This window comes from Trachypithecus francoisi, unplaced genomic scaffold (genome assembly GCF_009764315.1).
Source record: "Trachypithecus francoisi isolate TF-2019V2 unplaced genomic scaffold, Tfra_2.0 Lachesis_group5, whole genome shotgun sequence".
NCBI lineage: Eukaryota > Metazoa > Chordata > Mammalia > Primates > Cercopithecidae > Trachypithecus > Trachypithecus francoisi.
The window spans coordinates 8,559,134-8,584,564 of record NW_022681470.1 but is presented as its reverse complement, the minus strand read 5'-3'; the positions used below and the strand labels follow the sequence as shown (position 1 = coordinate 8,584,564).

General features: G+C 39.4%; 1 protein-coding gene across 2 annotated transcripts in view; it reads left to right on the top strand.

Moving 5' to 3' along the window:
• Positions 1-13,554, top strand: part of CHRM3 (cholinergic receptor muscarinic 3) — a 529,779-nt gene extending 516,225 nt beyond the window's left edge. For both annotated transcript variants that reach the window (XM_033196177.1, XM_033196176.1), the window contains 2 exons: positions 5,266-9,654; positions 9,967-13,554. In XM_033196177.1, coding sequence (XP_033052068.1) covers positions 5,285-7,057 — 1,773 coding nt within the window. In that variant the 5' untranslated portion in view covers positions 5,266-5,284 and the 3' untranslated portion in view covers positions 7,058-9,654; positions 9,967-13,554. The remainder of the gene's footprint in view (positions 1-5,265; positions 9,655-9,966) is intronic.
• The last annotated feature ends 11,877 nt before the right edge of the window (positions 13,555-25,431 follow it).

Below are 25,431 nucleotides of genomic sequence, written 5' to 3'. Positions count from 1 at the left end.
TTCTCCTTTCGTAGCTACAAGTCACAATGGGTTTTAGTAGTGTGCTTTGCTCATAATTTCTGCTTCCCATTCAAAAGGCTTTATTTTCCTCAAAGTTATGTTCATATACCACATTCCCTTCTTTCTCGTTGCTTTAATATCTGAGGTCCTTAGAAGGAAACCCAAGGGTAGCATTAGGACTGCCATGGTTAATGACTAGTAACTCGTTAACTTACTAACTCTTGTCCTTTGGATGTTGTATCACATGGGTAAGCAAATGCCTACAAGTCATTTCCCTCTAATGGTTCTTGTCTACCTTTAAAACTTTTGCTCATCTCATACTGCACATCTATTGCATGACAGAAAGGGACTAAAACATTTTTAAATAAGGAAAAGCACATCTCTGAGAACTTCAGAAAGGTATTAGATATTGAATGAATGTCCAAGTGTAAGAAGAATGATGGCCAATGGTAGGTATGCCAAAGAATACAGGTCAAAGATAAACAGGTATTTAATTAACCCAATACCGACAACTAAACTCACCGATAGCTGTCTTTCCTCAATCCTGGCTCCTTTCATTTTCTGTAGTCAAACAAAGCATAATGGGACTAGAATACTATTCATTTTGGGGGGCTCTTCAGAGTCACAGGATGAGAGGGACTAAAAGAAAACAATTGACCTTAGGCTAATTTCAAAAATTCTTACTTATATTCTTCAATAATATAGGTCAACAGAGCAAATTAAATTGTTGTTTAATGTATACAAACATCATGTGATTATCCACCGAGAGGGATTTGATATTGCCTAAATAACTTGTGCTTTTAAAAATATTTTATTAGTATTCCATCTCTTACCTAGGGGTGAGTTTATGAAATGCAGGGGCTGTGGACTCTCTGAATTCCACAGCACCAATCACCATAGTCTAACACTAGCAGTGGTTAAATGAGCATGCATTGATATTGACAATGACGGAACACCTTCCAGTTGCAGGTGACAGAAAGTGTCTCTGGTAGCCCTGGCAACAAAGGAAAGGCGAGGTCAAGGAGGTGGTGTTGACCTCAGGAGTGGCTAAATTCAGGTTTCAAAGAACATCATCATCATGATGTCTCTGTTTGACACACTCCCTCCTGTCTCTCTCCTTCCTCCATGCCTTTCCTCTATGTTTGCTTGCTCTTGGTTTCCCATGTGGTGGCAAATAGGGTGACTGGCACCTAGTAATTCCAAATAAAAGAGAATTACTGTCTCATTCCAACATCCACATCAAATCCCCAGATCAGCCCTCCTGCCTGGGTCTTCTTCATGTTCATTGTTGTGGTAGAGGAGCCAGGACCATCTGATTGATGCCTGTCCCAAACTACACACTATGGGTGACAGGCTATTTCCAAAAAGACAGTCCAAAGAAAGGCAAAAAACAGATACCCACTGCATGGCTTTAACCAACAAAGATGAAAGAAGTATCAGCATAAATATGAATAAAGCATCAGGATGATTGGGCATTACATTTCTTTATACTAGTTTCTATAAACCAGTATACTGGTTTCTATGCTGGTTTCTATAAAACCAGCATGGCATAAGACCTGAAACTGGGGCTACAGGACATGATTGCCTCCCATGGGACATGAAAGCAGAGACCTAGATAGTAGAAATGAGGAAATGTCACTGCTATGTTCAGGAATCTCAGGGGTGAAGGAGATTTTGCAAAGAGAAAGGCTCTTCAGAGTACGTGAGAAATAAACACAGGTCCGGTGCTGGAAAACAAACAAACAAAAAAGGATGAATAAAGATGATAATCTAAAGAGGACCAAATGCCAGTTATCAGCATACGGGGCTGAGAGCATTTAAGAGGCACCCCAGACTCCCCAGTAGACCAATAGTAATAGTCGTTATTAACCTCAGAGACAGGGTGTTGACCTGATTAAAGACACATGTGTCCTTGTGAATATACACAGTCACCATGGAGTGGGATATACACAGTCAGCAATGGAGAGATAACAAGGCAAACAGCTTTAGAACTGCTGGAAACTGGGGTCTGGATGGAGGGAGAACCGAAGACAGATCTTCTTCTGTACATGCATCTTGGAAGAAACCCTGAATGTAACTGCGTGCTACAAACAGCATGTAACACTTTCCAAACCCAGACATCACTCAGTGAGAGACAATGAGAGTTAAGTGTAAGTTGACACCTAATAAAACTCAAATATTAAAAAAAAAAAATAGTAAAAGAGAATAGTCTCATCAGTTTCCTAAAATTGAAAATTAGTGCAATGTCAGATATTTCAGCTATGGGAAAATAATGTTAGATTATACAGAATATTTTATATTATTCCTCTCTGTAATTGAGTATTATATTAGAATATTTAGACTATTTCAATTTTTTTATTATTTCAAAGAGCACTAAAGTGAACATGTGTACATGTAGTTATATGTGCGTATGTGAGTGTATTTATGTCTAACATCATAGGTGTTACATGTATACATAGAGTCAGCTCCTGAGATCATGGATTTTGGCATGTTTTACAAACTGCAAAATTGCCTTTCAAATGACCAATTTATACTGCAACCCCAAGACCATGAAAATTGATTATTTTTGTCATATACTGTGAATGCTGAATGTATCGAATCATCTGTATCTTTGCCATTGTTTCAGGTGATAAAGAGTATCTCATTAATTTCTAAATGCACATTAATTCCACCTTAAGGAGGCATATGATGATTTTTAACCAGCTAGGAAGGGCTAGTTGTATAGGACACCTGGAAGGAGCTGGTGGAGAGGCAGCATAGCCTCACAGTTACACATGGAGGCTGTGGGTTCAGATTGTCTGGATGGAACTCTTTAGGTCCCCCCACACGTCCCCTTGTTAGGTCAATTCCTTGCACAGATTATTTAAATGTGTCTTCCTTTCCTGTAAAATGAGGTTATTTAAGGATTAAATGAGATAATACACTGGGCATGGCAGCTCACACCTATAATCCCAGCACTTTGGGAGGCCAAAATGGGCAGATAACTTGAGGCCAGGGGTTTGAGACTAGCCTGGTCAACATGGTGAAACCCCATCTCTACTAAAAACACAAAAATTAGCCAGGTAAGGTGACACATGCCTGTAATCACAGCTACTCAGGAGGCTGAAGCATGAGAATCACTTGAACCTGGGAGGCAGAGGCTGCAGTGAGCCAAGATCACACCACTGCTCTCCAGTCTGGGCGAGACTCTGTCTCAAAAAATATAATAAATAAATAAGATAATGCATACAATGCATTTGCACAACATGTACCACATAGTAAATGTCCAATAAATAATTTCTACTAACATTTATTATTGCACTAAATTTAGCTCTGAGCATCCTGGCAGTCAAAGCAAAGAGCGTTCATTGTTCAATAAAAAGAATAAGATAATAATCACCGATACTCATAGAGCATTTACTGTATCAGCTCCTGTTCTAAGTACTTTATATATGTTAAAACATTTTGATGAGAAATGAAGCTTCTTTGGTCACTTACTATTGAATTCTGAAAAGAATTTATCAACAATTGATTCTATTATACAGAAAATTATCATTCCCATTTTTCAATGAGAAAACTTGTACTCAAAGAAGCTAAATATCTAAGATCTCACCTCCAGTAAGTGGTCAAACAGATTTGAACTACGCCTTTTGACCCCATAGTCTTCCTGCTATACCAGAAAGCCTTTCCAGAAGGCTCTGTGTGAATCTGACTACTGCTTTGAGAGACACTCTGAGAAAACGCTGACATTTAATACCCTAAGACTTGATTTAGGACTCTGGCACTGCACTTGCACATATATGTTTATCTGTAAGAGTTTATTGTTGAAGACTTTTTTTTTAACCGAGAGCATAAATGCAGTAGCAGGGTACACAAAAGATTTTTGCTAGGATGATCAAACTTTGAACTCATAGAATGACACTAATTGAGGAATGATTTGCTTATCTAGTGTACAGTGGCTGGTGGTGTGTGAATTCCTGAGCCAGTGGTGTCCCGGAAGTACAGCCCTGGAGGCTCTGAGAGAATGGTGCAGGTCACAACCAAGGCCAGCAGCGCCACCAAGGGGGTCTTACTGGTGGCACCTTATTTGTAATGGTTCTTAGTTATTCATATACTCTAGCAACAAGCGTTTGAAAGCACTGGTTGCAGTTTTGCAACTTTTATATGCAAATGTGTGTGGGCATGTCCATTTGTTCACATATGTATGACATGCTAAAATATGTTTTCATGCTTGCATCTAAAAGATCTAAATACTAGAAATATTTAAAACTGGTTTGGTCCATTCAAAACATTCTGTTAAAAGTTCATCTACAGGTCATCAAGTAGAAGATAGCTTCCCGGGAGATAGTTGTGTTACCAGTCCTTACAAGGAACTGATATCTTACTTTTTCAATTCTGTCTCAAAGAGATAATATAATATGAATTGATTTACGTTGGTTTTATCCCTTCTCCAGGTTGGCACTGCTCATTTTAGTGAGGCTTAAATGGCTGGTATCACCTTAAATTTGTGTATTTCTCAAGCCTCTGATGGGTAAATGCCCAGATAGATAAAATGCAAATCAAGTCAAGTTATCAATTTAGCATGATGATAAAACTGTTTGGATAATTGTAATAGAAATGTCTGATATTTTTCACCTTTACAAAATAAGAGAAGTAAGGGCGATTTTGTTTAGTAACAGAATTACATGGAATATATTTAGAAATGAGAAAAATGGGCCGGGTGCTGTGGCTCAAGCCTGTAATCCCAGCACTTTGGGAGGCCGAGACGGGTGGATCATGAGGTCAGGAGATCGAGACCACCCTGGCTAACACGGTGAAACCCCGTCTCTACTAAAAATACAAAAAACTAGCCGGGCGAGGTGGCGGCGCCTATAGTCCCAGCTACTCGGGAGGCTGAGGCAGGAGAATGGCCTAAACCCGGGAGGCAGAGCTTGCAGTGAGCTGACATCCGGCCACTGCACTCCAGCCTGGGAGACAGAGCAAGACTCCGTCTCAAAAAAAAAAAAAAAAAAAGAAAAAAAAAGAAATGAGAAAAATGTGGGAAAAAAGCACAATGTTCAGTGCATGCCACCAATTATATAATACTATCTCAAACAAATCAATGTCTGTCTGCCCTAGACTCCACTCATTTAAAATAGGAGAATGAACTTGATAATGTTTGGCTTCATAGAGATTCAGCATCCTGTCATGGGCCTTCCGTGTCTTTTAACGTACGCAATGCAAAGAACAAGCAAATAAAGGCAGAAATTTTTCTAACTCCGTCTTTTCTCTCTTTTCTTCCCCTAGACTATGTCAGAGAGTCACAATGACCTTGCACAATAACAGTACAACCTCGCCTTTGTTTCCAAACATCAGCTCCTCCTGGATACACAGCCCCTCCGATGCAGGGCTGCCCCCGGGAACCGTCACTCATTTCGGCAGCTACAATGCTTCTAGAGCAGCCGGGAATTTCTCCTCTCCGAACGGTACCACCGATGACCCTCTGGGAGGTCATACCGTCTGGCAGGTGGTCTTCATCGCTTTCTTAACGGGCATCCTGGCCTTGGTGACCATCATCGGCAACATTCTGGTAATTGTGTCATTTAAGGTCAACAAGCAGCTGAAGACGGTCAACAACTACTTCCTCTTAAGCCTGGCGTGCGCCGATCTGATAATTGGGGTCATTTCAATGAATCTGTTTACGACCTACATCATCATGAATCGATGGGCCTTAGGGAACTTGGCCTGTGACCTCTGGCTTGCCATTGACTACGTAGCCTGCAATGCCTCTGTTATGAATCTTCTGGTCATCAGCTTTGACAGATACTTTTCCATCACGAGGCCGCTCACGTACCGAGCCAAACGAACAACAAAGAGAGCTGGTGTGATGATCGGTCTGGCTTGGGTCATCTCCTTTGTCCTTTGGGCTCCTGCCATCTTGTTCTGGCAATACTTTGTTGGAAAGAGAACTGTGCCTCCAGGAGAGTGCTTCATTCAGTTCCTCAGTGAGCCCACCATTACTTTTGGCACAGCCATCGCTGCTTTTTATATGCCTGTCACCATTATGACTATTTTATACTGGAGGATCTATAAGGAAACTGAAAAGCGTACCAAAGAGCTTGCTGGGCTGCAAGCGTCTGGGACAGAGGCAGAGACAGAAAACTTTGTCCACCCCACAGGCAGTTCTCGAAGCTGCAGCAGTTACGAACTTCAACAGCAAAGCATGAAACGCTCCAACAGGAGGAAGTACAGCCGCTGCCACTTCTGGTTCACAACCAAGAGCTGGAAACCCAGCTCCGAGCAGATGGACCAAGACCACAGCAGCAGTGACAGTTGGAACAACAATGATGCTGCTGCCTCCCTGGAGAACTCCGCCTCCTCCGATGAGGAGGACATTGGCTCCGAGACGAGAGCCATCTACTCCATCGTGCTCAAGCTTCCAGGTCACAGCACCATCCTCAACTCCACCAAGTTACCCTCGTCCGACAACCTGCAGGTGCCTGAGGAGGAGCTGGGGATGGTGGACTTGGAGAGGAAAGCTAACAAGCTGCAGGCCCAGAAGAGCGTGGACGATGGAGGCAGTTTTCCAAAAAGCTTCTCCAAGCTTCCCATCCAGCTAGAGTCAGCCGTGGACACAGCCAAGACTTCTGACGTCAACTCCTCAGTGGGTAAGACCACGGCCACTCTACCTCTGTCCTTCAAGGAAGCCACTCTGGCCAAGAGGTTTGCTCTGAAGACCAGAAGTCAGATCACTAAGCGGAAAAGGATGTCCCTCGTCAAGGAGAAGAAAGCAGCCCAGACCCTCAGTGCGATCTTGCTTGCCTTCATCATCACTTGGACCCCATACAATATCATGGTTCTGGTGAACACCTTTTGTGACAGCTGCATACCCAAAACCTTTTGGAATCTGGGCTACTGGCTGTGCTACATCAACAGCACCGTGAACCCCGTGTGCTATGCCCTGTGCAACAAAACATTCAGAACCACTTTCAAGATGCTGCTGCTGTGCCAGTGTGACAAAAAAAAGAGGCGCAAGCAGCAGTACCAGCAGAGACAGTCGGTCATTTTTCACAAGCGCGCACCCGAGCAGGCCTTGTAGAATGAGGTTTTATCAATAGCAGTGACGAAACGCACACATCAACCCACAGACCTTAGGAGGAGGAAGCTGAGGGTGGGGTGATTTCTGGTGATGATAAAAATGATTTTATCACCCGGATGTGAAAGAAGCTGCCTGTTTACTGATCCATTGAATAAACCCATTTTAACAGAAAAAGTCAATACCAATTTAGCAAAAAAAAAACAAAAAACATACTACTCAATATAAAGAAATTTATTCTGAAATAGACTTTACATGTTTTTTTCCTTAAACAGGAGAAAAAGAATTGCTTCACAGCAATTATATACCCAAATTGATTTGCCTGGGTCTTTAATTCCCAATAGCTTTGGAATCTCACATGAGCATAGCTGACCCAGTTCCCACATTCTTCCCAAGGATCCCAAAAGTGGGAATCCAGACCCCACGAGGAACACTGCAGGCTAACGAATCTGTGGTTCCAAAATTATTTCACACGTTGCAAAGCTGAATCTTCTTGTCCCAATAGAGCTTCCTGTCTTTTCTTTGGTGTGTTGTTAAACTCTATTTGTGGACTTGATTCTTGATTCTTGCAAAGTACTGTTTTGTGCAGTTCAAGTTTCGTACAAATAAAAATACTTAAGTATATATATGTGTGAGTTCTGCACGCACACACATAGTGTATATAATATCATGGGAAACACTGAACTGGCAAATTATTCCTGCAATATACGCTTTCAGTACTTTGGTGACTGAAGTTCTCTAGGATCCTAATGCAACATAAACGTGAAATAAGCCCAGTTTAATGTTTTTGAAACCAGGGCTGTTTTCCACAGAGAGCAGCCAGGCCTTCCCAGCAGGTCTGTGCAGGGCGGACAGGCTCGTGAGTCAGTTGAGCACCGTGGCTTCACCAGACTTGGTGTTAAGCAATCTGCTTTGTTGATGTCTCAACAGAGCCACATTGGGGCCCCTCTGAGCTCAAAGAATGAACCACATCCACACGTTTGAATTTAATCATCTAAATCTGAATGTTTCAAAACAAAATTTCTGCTATCTAAACTGCTTGAAACTCAGTAATAGTGTCACGTTTGAATGTCATACACAGCAATATATATATATGTATATGTATATATATATGGCAAAGCAAAAAAAAAAAAACAAAAACATGGTGAGAGAGAATGAAGGAGAACATTGTGTTTGATTCTTGCTGAATGGCGCCTTCCAAAAGAAAATAGGGCTTGCACCTTTGTTACTCAGCTGTGGCCAGTGCTTTCTGGTGTTCATTGAGTCACCTTCACCCAGGAATAGGTGAGGTTTAGGAAGTTCCATGTCCTCTGAAGAAAGAATTACACTCTGAAAAATAATGCTTCAAATTGATTTCCTTACCTTTTGGAGAAAAAAAAAAAATTGTTTTTGCATTCTCCCTTGAATTGACCAAAATGTTAACTGTTTTATTTGGGGAGGGGATGGGGTGCTGCCGTCATTATCGTTGTTGTTGCTGCTGTAGTTGTTGGGGTTTCTTTTCCTGTTGCCGGGGCTGTTTGGGGAGAGGGAGGGGAGGGAGGTGGGAGGGCTGCGGAGATATCTTCCCTTTGTACAGGGCATTCGTGTTGTGAACCCAGAGCTGGGTAGAAGCTGCTTTTGTATTCAGTGTGAGGTGGTGTTTACAGACGACTTTGACAACAGTGGACGTGTACTCAGTGGTGTCTGTGTATCTGAACTATTTAATTTCATGTTATGTTTATATGCAGAAATATTTATGGATACTACACCAAGTGTTTATTTAATGTTGATAAATATTACTCTTCAGTCGTCAGCCATAGTGTCCTTTGAAAGTGATTCTTTAAAGTCCACTTGAGCAACAAATAGAGTCTACTGAGCTTTCCTGTGGCTAAGAAGAAGAAACATGTCATCCTGTTGGCATCAGCAAGCACCTAACTCTTTCTAGGTAATAAAAAGGCAACTGTCACTTCAACATAAATGTTTAAAACCACTCTTTAGTTAAATCCGATAGGAAATGAACAAAGCAGCCCTCCACCATTGTGTCTGAAATCCTTTTACACAGGGAAAAAAAAACGATCAGTGTAATTGTAAGAATGATTTTTTGGGGCCCACATTCAACCAAAGAACAAGAAAAAACAGACGATTTTCTAATATGTACAGCAAACTACAGAATGTCATATTATCCACCTGTGAAATGTCTAGTAAGCAACTGCATCTATATTTTCTTTCTCCAGTTGGCCTGGCACTAATAAATATGTGAAAGCTTATTCAAGTGTCCCAGTACTTCAGCATTTCCCATCCTTTTGCAAACTCCTATCTTGCCTCCCTCCCAAAAGGGCTATTTCTTTTATTTAAAAATAATAATAATAATAATAGAATTAAATTTGAGAAAAGGAGAGACCCTGAAATTTAGCAGAACTTTGAGAGTCACTTACAGTCTCCTTAAATATGATTATCTCCTTATCCTTGTCCTTTTGTGATGCTAATAATGGCAGAAAAGGAACAAATCCAAGACTCTAGGTCTCCTTTTTTTGGTTTGACTGGTTTTATTATAGAATTGTTTTTAAGCCTCTTATGGATGAAAGCTGCATTTAAATACTATCTACTGACTTTATAGAAAGGTATGTCCTTTTTTTTTTTTTTTTTTTTTTGAGGCGGAGTCTCGCTCTGTCGCCCGGACTGGAGTGCAGTGGCCAGATCTCAGCTCACTGCAAGCTCCGCCTCCCGGGTTTACGCCATTCTCCTGCCTCAGCCTCCCGAGTAGCTGGGACTACAGGCGCCCGCCACCTCGCCCGGCTAGTTTTTGTATTTTTAGTAGAGACGGGGTTTCACCGTGTTAGCCAGGATGGTCTCGATCTCCTGACCTCGTGATCCGCCCGTCTCGGCCTCCCAAAGTGCTGGGATTACAGGCTTGAGCCACCGCGCCCGGCCAGGTATGTCCATTTCTTGGGTCATTTTCAGAGAAAGAAAACAAGCAAAATAGATTCTTTTGAATATGAAGAATTTAAAAGTATAATTGAAGATGTAGTGAGTGTTTATAACTGGACCTTAGTTACACGTGCATTTCTCAAAGGGCTTGTCATTACGGGAGATATTCAGCATTTACATAAGATCAAAATGTCTTCATCCCAAACTGGGAATCAAATTATTTCATGCCATATGCATGAGGCTTGCAGACATTTCAAGATTAGCCACTTTGAAAGAAGAAAATGATCAAACTACACTTGGAGAATCTCTCTCTCTCCCTCTCCTTCCTTCTCTCTCTCTCACAAGCACACACACAACACACATTCTCCATTCTCCAGGCATTGCCAGATGGTTAGGAGAAGTGAGCTCTCTCTGGCCCCCTATTTCCCTCGGCTTTGCCCATCAGCTCCCTGTGGCCTCGATGCTAATCCTCCCTATTCTAAATCACCCTTTGCCTCTTAAGCCCAGCCTTGACTCTCTACATATTTTTCATTTCTCTTTACCCTTTACTGGACAATAGTTGTAGACTTTGACGGAATGAAAACAAACAAGAAGCCTAAGCATTAGACCCTGCTGTGGCTGAAGATCTAGAAGGCATATCAACTTTCTCTGTCAGGCTTCCTGCATTGCCCGTGGGCAGGGCTCATTGCTCTGCAGAACGCTGGGAGCCCCTCTGTGTATCGGGAGAGAAGCTGGAGCACTGAGCTCTGCTGCAAAGTTGGCTGTTTCAGCTCTGAGTCAGGGAGGAAAGAAGGATGCCAAGGCTCTGTCACAGCGGGGAAACCTAATACTAAAGTGACACGGAGAAGGATTCCAGGGATCAGCCAGGGTGTCCTGTACTTATCTGAGTAGAGATGATTCAAAGATGGGGACATATTCCAGGAAATTGCACAACCTTCCCCTGGCAGCTTCCGAGGACCAGTGAAGGGAGTGCAGTGTAGTCAAAGAAGCAATGAATTCAGGATGAGGAACCCTAAGTTCTTGTGCCAGTTTGGTCACTGCTTAGTTACATGTCCTTGGGCATGCTTGTCACTGAACCTAAACTTTCTGGGTCTTCTCCTCATTGCTCAAACTAAGTAACAACACTGAAACTTCTCCAATTTGTCTTCTGATGGCAAATGGGTCAAAACTGAAGTCAATAAATACCACGATGAAAGTAAAATGGTATATTGAGTGAATGCTTGAAATTTTCAGATTTCCTACTCTGTAAATTTACTATATTTCAACACCACAAAATCTTGAAATTTGGAAGGTAACCAAGGAAGCTTGGAAATTTGTTGGTAAACCCAGAGTAATATGGTTTCAAATACCACTCCAACGCAGCACTGAGGTCTGGCAACCACACAAGATAGAGTTTCTGGGTAGCAGGTGTTTACTTTGGTTTTACAATAGCATTTCTCACAGTAGGACTGAAACTATATAGAATACAACACTCCAACGTTATTTTTTTAACCTAAACAACCCTACTTCTAGCATCTCCTCTGAAAGAATATTTTGCTCTAATGCTACGTGCAACAAACTTATTTAAACAGGATCAACTCCAGCCCTTAATAGGTTCAAGGACAATTTTACTACTTCCTTTCTACACACTTAAGTTATACTCTCTTCTTCTGTTTCGATGACTCTAAATATTCAGCCTCTCCCAGCATTAATGTTGTGTGAGTCAACACTGCAGACCTAAGAGAAAGGTTTCTAGAATGGTAACCCAGTGCTCTTTAGAACTGGAGAATTCCATTTTCTTGTTCTGGCTTTAGTGTTAATGTCTGGGAAAGGAGGCTCATGATAAGATAATATAAATGAGTAGAGAAGATCTAGTTCATAACATGACTGTACTCCATGTAAGTTTATAACTGCACAGTGTTATGTTGTACGGCTCAGAAATGAGCAAGTGTTGGTATTATTAGGCATGCATCATGTTCACAGCTTCATGCAGAGATGAATAGTGCATTTGGATATATGGAAGTCATCCAAATGCATTACTAGAACATTAGGCCTGTGTTTGTTCTGGTAGAACCACAGAGACTCACACAAAGTTCTGACCCTACCACTCTGGTCTGGGCTTGAGACCACCCCAAAAAAATCATCTAGAGAACCAAAGAGGCTCACGTCTCAGCTGCATTCTACGTAAAAGATAAAGGGGCCGTACTCTCCACTGCAAAGCAACGTTAGTAAAACTTCCCGGACCCAAATTATAATCCGGCAATCCTACCTTAAACTAAAAAGATTATCCCCAGAATATTAAAGCTTACTATTGTTCTTTCTTGGAGTCCAAAATACTTAGCAGTTCTGCAGTTCACATACAAAACTCAAAACTATTTTTATCCTGTATTCTGTGAGTTCCTTGATGATAGTAATTGGGTCTTATTCATCACTCTGTATCCTGTGGCTCACACAGAATCTGGTAAATTGCATATATTCGATAAATGTTGAATATATAATAACCTCTTTATTAATTAATATAACAAATATTGTCAAAATTCTGTGCACATCAATGTCCCATGCTGCTACTGTAGTCAGGAGTTGTTTGGCTGGGAAATGGAGAATGTTCACAAATGTGATGGTTATCTAATAAAATATCACTGAGCAATAAGGAGAAATATTTTAAATAGATTTGAAGTTGTGAACAAATTAAATTTAGAGTCCAAAAAGGAAAAAGAAAATTAACTCTCTCTTTTATCCCTAGAACTCAGAAACTTTACTGGATTGGTCAACAAAGAGAAACTTTTCATTGTAAAAAAGAGTAGAATTCATTGAAGGGATAATTCTTTTGAAACAGGCTTCTTGGTTGCTTGCCTTAGTAAAAGTAGTATCTGGAGGGCCTGGAGAGTGCATAAACATAGTTTTCTGTACAAGTGAAGATCTGTAGTTTGGCTTAAAAATCCTTGCATGTAGTTTTGCTTGGTGTGGAAAGTTATTAAGAGAGAATCCTTCATCCTGTTCTGCAAGCAATCAAACACATGATCTCCCTTCTATCCATCCCTCATCCAGTACATGGGCATTTCCAGCCTCCTACATGTAACACTTCAAACTTCCTTTGGGCGTCTACTTAGAGCTATGTGACGGCCACATCTGGGGCAAGGCCCTTCTTTCTTTTAAATATAAGAACCGTTTCCAAGTTTGGTGCAGGCTTGAGGAATAATTACATTAAATAGGGCTTCCAAGATGGTGAATCAGCATGCTGATTTCTCTTGGCAGGAAGCTCTCAGGGAAATGTCTGTGAATCATGTAAAGATGCTCTCTGGTGGATAGAGAAACCGCAGTCCAGAAACAGATGGGTGTATATTTGCTTTGTAAGCAAAGGGCATGTATCATACTCGCATCTAAAACAGTGTCCACATCTTTGCCAAAGGCACTGAATTTTACCTTTTTTTATTACCTCGTGGCCAGCACTTCCTCAGTAGGCATTTCAGGTGTGTCACAAACCATGTTCATTTTTAATCTTGAAAAAGTCAATCGTCTGTAGTCTGTACTATAAAATGATGCCTGCAACTTTGTGGTGAATATTATCCCCAAGTTTAACAGTGAAATAATAAATAAAACTATTATTGAACAAAGAGTGCGGTTTGCTTTTATTTAATCCAGGGCCTATAATACAGCCAGAGCTTTTTATTGTATAAAAGGGCAGAATTCATTGAAAGGATAATTCTGAACAGACTGCTATTTGCCTTGACTTCTCTTTCTTTTTCACATGCAAACAAACTTTCTTTAACAACTATCATCATACCATCATAAACCAAATACCTCCTGGCCATGTGTTTAGAGAGTATAAGCAAGTGGAAACTATAGCTACACATACAGTCCTTACTCCAAAAGTGCATGTGAAGAAAAATATTTGTCTGTACATACATATAGGGAAGGGGAATTTTATTTTTTTTAAGGCATGCTTATCTTTTTTTTTTTTTCTTTTCAGGTGTATTTTTGTTTCTTTTAGACCCCACAGAAAATATTTTCCCACTGGAGAAAAAAAAAAAAAACAAGCTTCATATTTTATTACACTGACTTTAAAACTGCTGGAAGTGAAGGTACAAACTGAAGTTACTCTGGGCAAGAAATGACATTTTTTTGAATGGCATGCCTGATCACTTCATGATTGTTGTACTGTTTCACAACCTGTCCCATAGAAACCAACCATTGCTCCTTAGTCTTTAGGGCAAGAAAAAACAGGAAGGAGTATGAGAGAGAGAGCGAGAGAGAGAGAGAGCGAGAGCGAGCGAGAGCGAGCGAGAGCGAGAGAGAGCGAGAGCGAGAGAGGCATATATATAGCTATATATGGAAATATATGTATGTATTATTTCTCTCTCACAGCTTTTTCTGCCAGTCATTACATCTTCATATCTTCATCCTCAGCTTACAATTTGAACCTGTGCTCACTGAAACGTTGAGCATCCCCTCTCTGTCTCTGTTTTGCTATTTCATGCTATTACAATTACCATTTAGATCAAGGTAGGTGGCCATAAAAGGAACTGCTTTTCTCACTACTCTATAATAGTAGACATATTTACATAAAACTCATATGAGATTTAAGAAGAAAAGTTTTCTATTGTGTTAAAGTCTTCCTTATATTGCTGCACACATTTATGCAATATGAAATCTTGACTACGGAAAGAAACATTGGCTAAAAGTATGGAAGATTAATAAACCATAAGAATATGTCAATGTTGGAAATATCCATTAAGTATGAGTTGATTTTTAACTGAAAAGTACTTTGTTGGGAGTTGATAAATAACTTTTGGGGAAGCTTAGACGCTTCCTTATCCAAATGACTACATGGTGCAGAAATTTTACAAAATATGACCAATCAATTGATTTAAATATTTTCCACAATTATTATTTTATTTGACTGAACTGAGATATTTCACCCTTGAAATAAATGTTTCTATCACAGGAGTCATATATATATATATATATTTTTTTTTTAACTATCCAGCATATTTTTAAAAGCATTAAAAATTAACACAACTTAAGCAATAAGCATGAATGATCTTTCATTGAAATTGAATCTCACCTACAAAGGCTTGGAAGAGGAGAGAGAGAGAGAACTTTTTTGAAAAGATGTCCTGTGGTCCAGAGCATTTACAGAGTTATGAAGAGGATGCAGCCAGCTACGGCTTGGAAGTGGAAGTCATTTGGTCTAATTATGGTCATTCTTGGCATTTTTGCCTACCACCCCTTCACTTCAATTCTTGCTTTTGTTTCTTGGAGATGCCATGTGCATATTTCAGTGGAACTTGTCATTCTCCATGAGAATTAAACAACAGCACACAGGTTGTGAAAAGGCAGAAGGATCCTTCATAGTAACAGTGTGTAAAAGATTGGTTTTTATTTCAGTTATATGGAGGATAATGATGAGAATCATGTTGGAATGAGAGTCTCGAATCATGGAGATGCTCGCTCTCATTAGCCCTGTGTTTCTAAAGAGAGTATTTTAGCCGTGGTTTATAAGAGTAGAATTATTAACTCAATCTTGCAACAAAAGGGAAAGAGAGCTGTCAAAGGCAATGCAGCCAGTGAGGGATGTTCCTGACATTTCAACTCACATCTCCAACCCCCAAGCTTTTATTGTGCCTATTTTGATGCCAATCATTTGCCAATTCACTATTGGGAAATATCTGAGAAATCAGAAATCTCTGCAGGAGGAAAAAACTGCCTTCAGACCCCAGACAAAAAATAATCCAGGTGCTTTCATAGGGTTAGATATTTTTATTAGGACCCAGAGGGTGTCTTGTGATTCCCATATGCTGAGCATGCAAACCACAGTAGACCAAAGATGAATAGGATGCACCTGAAGACCACACGTGAGCTCTGAACCGCTGGTAACACCCAAAACATGATGGACTCATCAGCATGTAGGCAAAGATTGACCCCCAAAAATGATGCTTGCATCAACTTTTAAAATCTTTTGATCACTACCTTAGTGTTCCTTTGTAATTCTTTTTTTAAAAAATGATTGCATCATGCTTCTCTTCATAGAGTTTCTCTTCATTCTAGACTGTGCAGTGGGCTAGGATATTTATATGAAAATCCACTATCAAAGCTCTGGATTCACTGAGTGGCATGTCTGTCATCATAATATCCTGTCTATAATGCATGTATCTATCAGACTTCTTCCCTGATTGATATTACCAATTGTTCTTTCCCATTAAAAACTGGGACTTCAATTTTCAAAAGTCTTTTATTTGTTTTATTTAGGGGAAACTATTTTTAATATCCATGTAGGCTGCGTATGTATTTGGCTTAATCTCAGCCAATGTTTCTGTCCTGACACTTACTAAACTCTCTTACCTTTACTGATTTACCTTTCTGAATCAAACCATTCTCCTTCAAGCAATTAATTCATAGAGATGACAAATTTGTGATTTGTCTTCTGATACAAACAGCCACTTAGAAGCTATAAATCAGGTAGAAAGTGGAGTGTGGTATACTCATATCAGAGGGATGATTCTTTGACATTTAGTTTGATAGGGCCAACGGAATTTTGATAATATTCTAGCTTTTTAAATCTTGACCCACTGATGCGAACAGATCTCTAAGTGTGACAACTCCCCTATTCTGGCTTCCACAAAACAAAGCGCCTTTAAAACCTGACTGCTGTAACCAGTTCCACCTGCAGGAAAGATACCATTAGAAGTTATTGACTACATTATTGTGCTACCTGGGTTAGCTTGAAATGCAAACAATCAATAGCAGTTCAGACCAAAATATAGAAGAACAAAACTAACAAAGACAACAAATGGAAACCAGTACTACCCACCATCTGCAGTGAGTTCCTTCAGCTATGACTTTTCAGGGAAGGACCTCCTCTGAAGTTAACTTCAGAACAATATATAAAGGCCAATCCTTTGCCAGTGGGCCAGAAATAAATATTTTCCCAGATACTATTGTGTAAAATCATTCCTACCCTTGTGGTGGACACCAGTGCCATTATCTTTAGGTGTTGGAAGTAGTAGAGGAAGTCCTTGTGGGTCCTCAGGAAATGATACGATAAAAGATGGCTCCCTCCACACCGCCCTCTTTACTCCACCAATCCACACCCCTACCAGCTTCCAGTTCAGACCTGCTAGGGCAGAACTATCACAGAAACCCAGATAGAAAACTTGCCAGAATTCTACTCCCTTTTTGATTATAAAAGAAACAAAGAGTACACGTCTAATACAAACTTTTCCTTGCCAAGATGGGAAACTGAGTTAATAGGCCAGCCTTTCTCTCTGCTCTTTTCAACCTGTGCACAGTACCCCAACTCCCTAACATGTCCCTTAACCCAGAATTAAGTGTCACCTTCATATGTACTTTTTTTTTCTTTTGGTTTTTGTTTTGTTTTTTGTTTGCTTGTTTGTTTGTTTTTTGAGACAGAGTCTCACTCTGCTGCCCAGGCTGCAGTGCAGTGCCATGGCCTCTGTTCACTGCAACCTATGCTTCCTGGGTTCAAGTGATTCTCCTGCCTCAGCCACCAGAGTAGCTGGATCACAGGCACGTGCCACCATGCCTGGCTAATTTTTGTATTTTTAGTAGAGACGGGGTCTCACCATGTTGGCCAGGCTGGTCTCTAACTCCTAACTTCAAGTGATCCACCCACCTCGGCCTCCCAAAGTGCTGCGATTACAGGCGTGAACCACTGCACCCAGCCCGTATGTACTTTCTAATACACTTTAAGACTTTCGCGCTTCTGAAGTAAAAAACCAAAATCAGTTTGTATACGATTAAGCAGATTACATCTCCTGTTAGCTAAGTGGCAGCAAACAGTAGGTGACTTCAGAAGATGGAACCAATGTGTAAAAACAGAGAGATAAAGACCATTAAAGAGAAAATGTTTCTTAACAGATAATGAGGTCCTTTTATACTTTCAGGATTCTAAAATAATATTAAGATCCACTCAATGCACATCATAGATTGAGCCATCCTTTCTAGAATATCATAGATTTTTGAGTTGGAAGGGAACTTTCAAATATTCTCCAGTCAAATTTATATTCAATGCAAGGGGTCCCCCCACAGCATCCTTGACAACTGGCCACCAGGATTCTGTGTGAGTAACTTCAATGACAAAAAAAACCCTACATATTAAATTAAGCAGGCCACTTTGTGTTTAGATAGCTTCATTTTATCCACCAGTTCTCATCTTCTCTTCTAAGGCACTGCTTTTCAAGCTGGGGTGGTGTGAAATACATGAGGAGTTTCCAGGAAGTACTAGAATATTGTCCGTTTAAGAGTCACTTTCAAGATCCTCAGCCACCATAGGTACTCAGTCTCAGGTTAACCTGCTTAAAAAGATCATCTTCTTTACACCTGCCTTTCCATTTTACACCATATGTCTCTCAGCCAGCCTGAATCTTATTCCTACATGCAAAAAAATCTGGACATCAGTTTCAAACCTGGACAGTTTCAAAATGCATGGTTCCTAAGAGAATGTCCTGTGACAGAAGAGCAAATAGAGAGTCCTTAAGAAATATTGAAGAGGGCAGTGCCTTATTTCATCTAGAGAACCAACATATGCTAAGCTTCTATCCATCTATCATCCATCCATCTATCCATCCATCCATGCACCCATCCGTCAATCCATCCACCCCTCCATCCATCATCCATTCATCCATCCATCCATCCATCATCCATTCATCCATCCATCTATCCATCCATTCATCCATTTTCCATTCATTCATCTATTTATCTATCTCAATCATCTATTCATTCATCCATCCATTCATTTATCCATTCATCCATCTATCAGTCCATTTATGAATTAGAATTCAAAAGTAAAGTGGCCATGATAGAAACACAGATCTTTGAATTGGAAAATTAGTTCAGACATTTTTTCAACATAAAGCAAATGTAATTTAGCCGATCAGTTTGACATTGAGGACTGGCTTTGCCAATTGGATTATATGGCTTACATTTTCCATAAGGTGAATGATAAAATCTATAAGGTTTTGATTAAAAATATTAATAAACAGAGATAATCTGGCATAAGTAGGAAATTACATCATTTGAACTATTAAACTTATGAGAAAATTGTTTAGAGAACAAACTACAAATATGCAAGGGGTATATAGCTTTTGAAGATTCTTTTGAGTGTACATGAACCAAAAAAAGAGAGAACTTGTGTAGAATGCAGAATAATAAACTCCATCAGCCATATGACAGATCTCTGAATATATGATAACTGTCATTTCTCCTTTATGTCACTTATTTTCCACTTTAATCCTCCCTGATGACCTCCACCATTCCTCAAAATGCATGTCTAGAGCATCACTAAGGTAGGAAGGAATTAGTGACCCCAATAAGGCTCTCTCTGTCTTTTTGGAGTTCCAGCTCACACCTCAACCTGTCCTAATGGTATGTTCCATAAACCTCACTGCCTGCGCTGTAAATCACCAGCAAAAAACTATAGTAACATCCAATTCATCTTCTAATAAGCCAACAACTGGCTTGAACACAATTTCTTACTCAGCCTCGGGCTAATCACACACGTTAGGAGGTGCTGTGGCTGCCTCAAAGCACAATCAACCTAAAAGTAGAAGACAGTCAAAAAGTAGGAGCACGTGAAGAAAAAGAGGTTGAGAGAAAATAAGTGTGTGTCTAGCTATGCTGAAGATGAGAGTGCACAGCAATAAACAAGACCACTGATGACATCATTAGAGTCAACAGTATTTTAAATAGACAGTGGCATCACACTCATGTCAGAGGCTGTTTTTGAGAGCGTAAGAGGTTGCTATGTTCCTTGTGTCTTTCAATCCATTGCTTTCTCTATCATCATCACCATTCCTCCCCAGTCCTGACCAAACCCTGTCCATAAAACTGTAGGTTGCTACAAATACTGCTCTGATGGTTAATACTGAGAGTCAACTTGATTGGATTGAAGGATGCAAAGATTCCTGGGTGTGTCTGTGAGGGTGCTGCCAAAGGAGATTAGCATTTAAGTCAGTGGACTGGGGAAGGCAAATTCACCCTTTTCACGCAGAGAGATAAATATAGATATAGATATATACACATATATATACATATATACTCACATATATACACACATATGGATAGATAGATAGATAGATAGACAGACAGACAGACAGACAGATTAGTTCTGTCCCTCTAGAGAACCCTGACTAACACAACTGCCTTCAAGGAAAGGGTTGATCCAAAGAGAATAAAGAGTCCAAAATCTTAACTTCAGATCTTCTAGGCAGATTTGTAACAAATCAGTATTAGTAAAAGAAGTCTCTTCCAAAGTAGCAACCAGGCACCTGAAAGAGAAAAATGGTTTTTGGAAGTTCTAAAACCTCCCTTAGGCTTCTATCAAAGGATGTCTGCCTCTGCACCCCCAGAAATATTGCTCTATTCAAATATACTCGCCAGGCCACCATTGTCTGACTCTAGCCCTCACCTGGGCATGGGTGTTCTCAACCTATATAGCAGGTCCTTGAATAACCTCATTTTGTTTAACATTGTTTCATTATAGCGTTGATGAGGAAAAGAAATGACTCCTGGCCAGGACCACTGTGTGGAGTGTGTGCGTTCTCCCCATGTTTACATGAGTTTTCTGCAGGTCCTCTGGTTTCCTCTCACATCCAAACGCTGTGCTCATACCTAAGCTTCATAATTCACCTGGAATCGGTGTATCTACATGGTCTCAGTGTACCCTAGGCAGCCAGGACAGGCTCTACCCACCCGCCATCATGAACTGGAATACACAAGTAATTATCTTGTTTTTATTAATCTTTCTTAAATGTATGTATAGCCCACATTTATTTCGATGCTCAACAGTAAAAGTGTTTTGGTTTTTATTTATAAGCATAGTGATGGTTTTGTGACCAGAAAAATGCCACAGGAACTTAACTCTTGTTTACATCAGTTAGCCTATGGTAAAACTGGTTTTGTTAGTCATTATTTCACTTAAAGTTGCAGTTTCCAAGAACCTATTGACCACATTGAGTGAAGACTTACTGTATTATTGTTATAGGATCAACAGGTACGTCTACTGTGTAGTAATAGGCCAATTATGCAGACAGCAGTGGTGTAGCAGAGAAAGTTTAAGTACTGCAGAGCGTTGGGCAAGGAGATGGGGGCAGATTTTCAGATCCAGTTTTTCAAGGAGGTTTAGGCTGGAGTTTTTAAGGGGATTATGGAAGGTGAGGGGCTGGAGAATTGGGGTTGTTGATGGGTGGGGGTAAGAGAGATGAAATTGTCAGCACGTGGAAACCACATTCTTCGGTGAGTCAGCTTCTTGTGGGGGTTTTTGGACCAGGTGAAGTCAGTAGGGGGTTGAGATCAGCTGGTGTCAGCGGGATTTTTCAGATCAGCTGAGTCAGTAGTTTTGTTAGCATGCAGGACTTCAAGGATAACCTCAAAGGGAAAATTTAATGTTTTATAATGGTTAAGTTGTGGGGAATTATAATCTTGTAACAGGGTCGACATGATTTTGAGGCAATAGGCATTAAATAATTATGACAAAGCCGATCATAGAACTGACTTAATGATTGATGTTGAATGTGCTGATTAATTTTGTCAAGTATATAGGAACAGTTTTAGCCCTGCCTGGGCTTAATCAAGCCCCAGCCCTGAGGTGAGAGCTAATACAGTGTGAACTGGGTGAAGACCACTCTAGCTTTTTCCTGCCAGCAAGGGGCACAGTTGGGGTAAGAGTCAGGATTTGAGGAATAAAACTGCCTGGCAGTAATCTGCAAGCACGTATGGCTGCCCAGTTGGAAATTTCAGGAAATGAACACGGTAGTGCTCCTGCACGCTGTCTTAGCATGGCGTGTATTTAATTATATATTGGACTATAAGATCATTATAAACCCTGTTGTCAGAATCATGAGCCCACATTTCTAAAGTCCTCGTAAAATAGATGGAAAGCTCTGGGGGTACTCGTGAGATTTTATTGTCACAGAGTCTGTTCTGTCTTGTGACTTCTATTTTAATAGTAACGCTGCTGAGTTGTGTCTAGACTCAAAAAGGAAGAGTGTATTGTGAGCCATGTCTGACCTCCCATCTCTTTATGGCCAGGAACTAAGTTTTAAGGTTTTTCTGGGGTCCTCTTGGCCACAAGTGAGTCTGTTCAGTCAGTACGGAGGGCTTAGGATTTTACATTTCCCCTTTTTGGTTAAGATAGGCCAGACGCGGCATTGATGGCCAAACTTTTATTTTTCCCATATTGTTGCCAGGGTGGTGTGGCTACCTGCCCTGTGTCCATCTTGTTTCTCAGTGGGACTCCTATGACTGAAGGACTTAGAGCCAAAAGACTTATTGCCAATTAAATGTCATAGGCCAGATGGCAGTGGAGGTGGGCAGACACTCAATAACCCTTAAAAACCTTTTGAGCGGCATAACAGCTGAGAGCCAAAAGTCAAAGAAAAGCTTACAGAATTGAATCCTGGTCTTAGATACTGAGATAGCAATTATTTATACAAGACATAAGCATTTTGTTAAACCCATTTGAGCTAAGGAGTTTAGAGAGGCAAAGTTTCTCAACTTGTGGGCTATTTAGGCATCCATGTATGCATCCTGGATTTGGAGGATGTAAACTAATTTTATCCCTCAAAAGTGGTCCTTGGAATTTTATGTGCTCACCTCTTTCCTGATAGTCCCTGAGCCTAGAGAAATCTAATAGCTTTAAACTCGGCCTCATGTCTCATGAAAGCAGTTCATTTTGACTAGAACATTTTTCTGGGTCTGAAGATGAGGTTTTGGTTAACTTGAGTTTGATGTCACATACAGGTATCAACGTTTAAGATTTAGCAAGAGTTGACGCCCTTTTTAGATGAGATATGCGTACCCAGGAGTCAAAGACCTGCCACTTAACAAAGCGCTATAATCAAGGATTAGTTAATAGCACCTGAAATAAAGAACGCTTTCAAAGGGCCTGGAGGGAGTCCATTAACTGATTTTTCTTTTAGTATATGTAATTGTCAGGCTAGAAGTGACGATACTGCAGTTCATGGTCTGACTGGAAGCTGTAAAAAGATTTTACAGCTTTGCAGTGATTAATTTTTATAGCTTTGATAAGCCCCAGCAATAAGTTAGAGACTTAATTTAGTATTTGATTTGGAAGATGTTTATCAACGATGTTAAAAGGCTCAAAACAGAATCAGAGGTCACTGTAAAGTTATAGTTATTTATTTAAGATTGAGAATTAAAAGACCTTAAAGAAAATACCGAAAGTTATATGTATATAAAAAATTTAATCCTTTTAAATCTTAGTGTTTCTAAGTAATTAAAATCCTAACAACAATGACACAGAAATTATCTTGACAAAATGTAAAAATCTCTGTTTCTTAGGCCAGTTATTAAAAAGGCAAAGAAAAACTTCCTGCTGTGTGATTACTTTTCCTTATGGGAAGCCCGTTTGGATAACCTGAAATTCAAACCTGATGAGAAAGGTTCTTGAATTAATCAGATGCAGGAAGCATGTGTCCAGGATTATGAATATAAACTATATTATAAAGGAAACGAGAAACTAGAAACTATTTAGACATGACTCTTAGTAACACCATGGGAAGTTTTCCTGTTACACAGAACAATTTAGACATATCAAGAAAAGCCAAGAGTATACAGTCAGGTTGCACTGGGAGAAAACATTGCTTTTCCAGAACTTTAAGATAAACATTACAGTGTCAGGCTATCACAGTAAAGTTAGAAATGGAGGCAAAAGTTTTAGGTGCTGACAAAAAAAGTTGAAAGAGAGAGTTCTTATCTCAGGCCTTCTCAAAGGGTGAAAAAACTGACAGCACCAAGACACAGCAGAAGTGGAACTTCTGAGATATAAATTTGAGGGACTTTTTTAAAAAAACAGATTATAAAATTAAAAATGAGAACATCTTATAATTTATGAGCAAATTAATATCTTAAGAAAATCTTATTTTAATATAGGGAGCTAAATTTTAGAAAAATTATTATAAATTATTTTATAAAATTGTAACTAAGACAGGGTCTGACTTTGTTACCCAGGATGGAATGCAGTGGCATTAACAAGGCTCACCGCAGCCTTGACCTGCCAGGCTCAAGTGACCTTCCCACCTCAGCTTCCTGAGTAGCTGGGACTATAGGCACGTGCACCAGCAAAACTGACTCATTTGTATATTTTTTGTAGAGGTGGGTTTTTGCCATGTTGCCCAGGCTGGTCTGGAACTCCTGAGCTCAAGCCACCCACCTGCCCTGGCCTCCCAAAGTGCTGGGATTGCAGGCATGAGCCACTATACCCAGGCATAAACTTTTTTCCGATAAATTGTCTTTTATGAACCTTATTATGACTTTCATAGACCATCAATGACATTCTTAAAGTTTTGCTTTGTCCTAAACATTTTCTTTTTTAAATAACTGATTATTTTATTTTAGGACAAAAATTTACCATGCAAAATTTTTTCATATATTAAAACTATTTTTATAGTCATAACTTTTTAAATATTTCTCTCTCCTACTTCCTGGGTTTTCTTAAACCTTGTTTTGTGAATAACTTTCAAAGTCTATAAATTTAAATCAACCTTTAGATAATTTCTGAATTAGACAAAATTATTCTTTTTTTAATAAGAACATATTTTGGCACATTTTATATACAGAATTACATATTAACTAGAATCTTTATTCTTAGTAACCTTAAATTTTAGTGAAAACCAAGGAAGCAAGAAATTTTGAATTGTCTGCCAGACATTCATGCTTTATGGATGAGAACCACTGCACACTTTTTAGAAACATGCTTTTTTTAATATCAGAACCCTTTCTTAGTTGGAAATGACCCACACACCTAATGGGTATTTAAATAATTTTAATTAAGATTTAAATTATACAAAAGTTTCCACTAGGCCTTTGTCTCATTTATACTAATTTCTTTTTAACAGTTTAACCAGATTGCTTATGAAAACTGAGATATTAGACAAAGATAGTCGTCATTTAAAATTATTTCCCTGTTAACCATTTTTATAGCCTCTGAATATCCGGTGTTTACCTAAGTAAGAAACTTAAACATATGGATACTTTTGCCAATAACTCAGAAGGTTTAGCTGTTTTCATTAAACCAATAACATCAAATTGGCCCTATTTATCAAAAATATATACAAATAAAGATTATTTTTTTTGACTGGGTTTATAGCTTTATATCCTTCATGCCAAACTCTGACACCATAATAGATTTAGTGAAAACAAATATAAAACCATTTAGTCAATAAACCCAGACAAAAATGTATGCTGGCAATTTTGAAGACATTTTAATTTTAATTTTATTAATAATTTTAAAGCCAGTCTTTAAATTAAAGATTTAAATCACATTAATTTGAAAGATATTTGGAGTTATTTACTTAATTTATGAGTGCTTTGTTATTTATAAGCCAAGTCGGTATCATGTAGACTTAATATGTAACACAATATATGTTTATATAGGTAAATTTATCTAAACACACACACACATATAAACAAGGATTTTACAGCTTTTACTTCGGAATTCTAGCCATAAGATG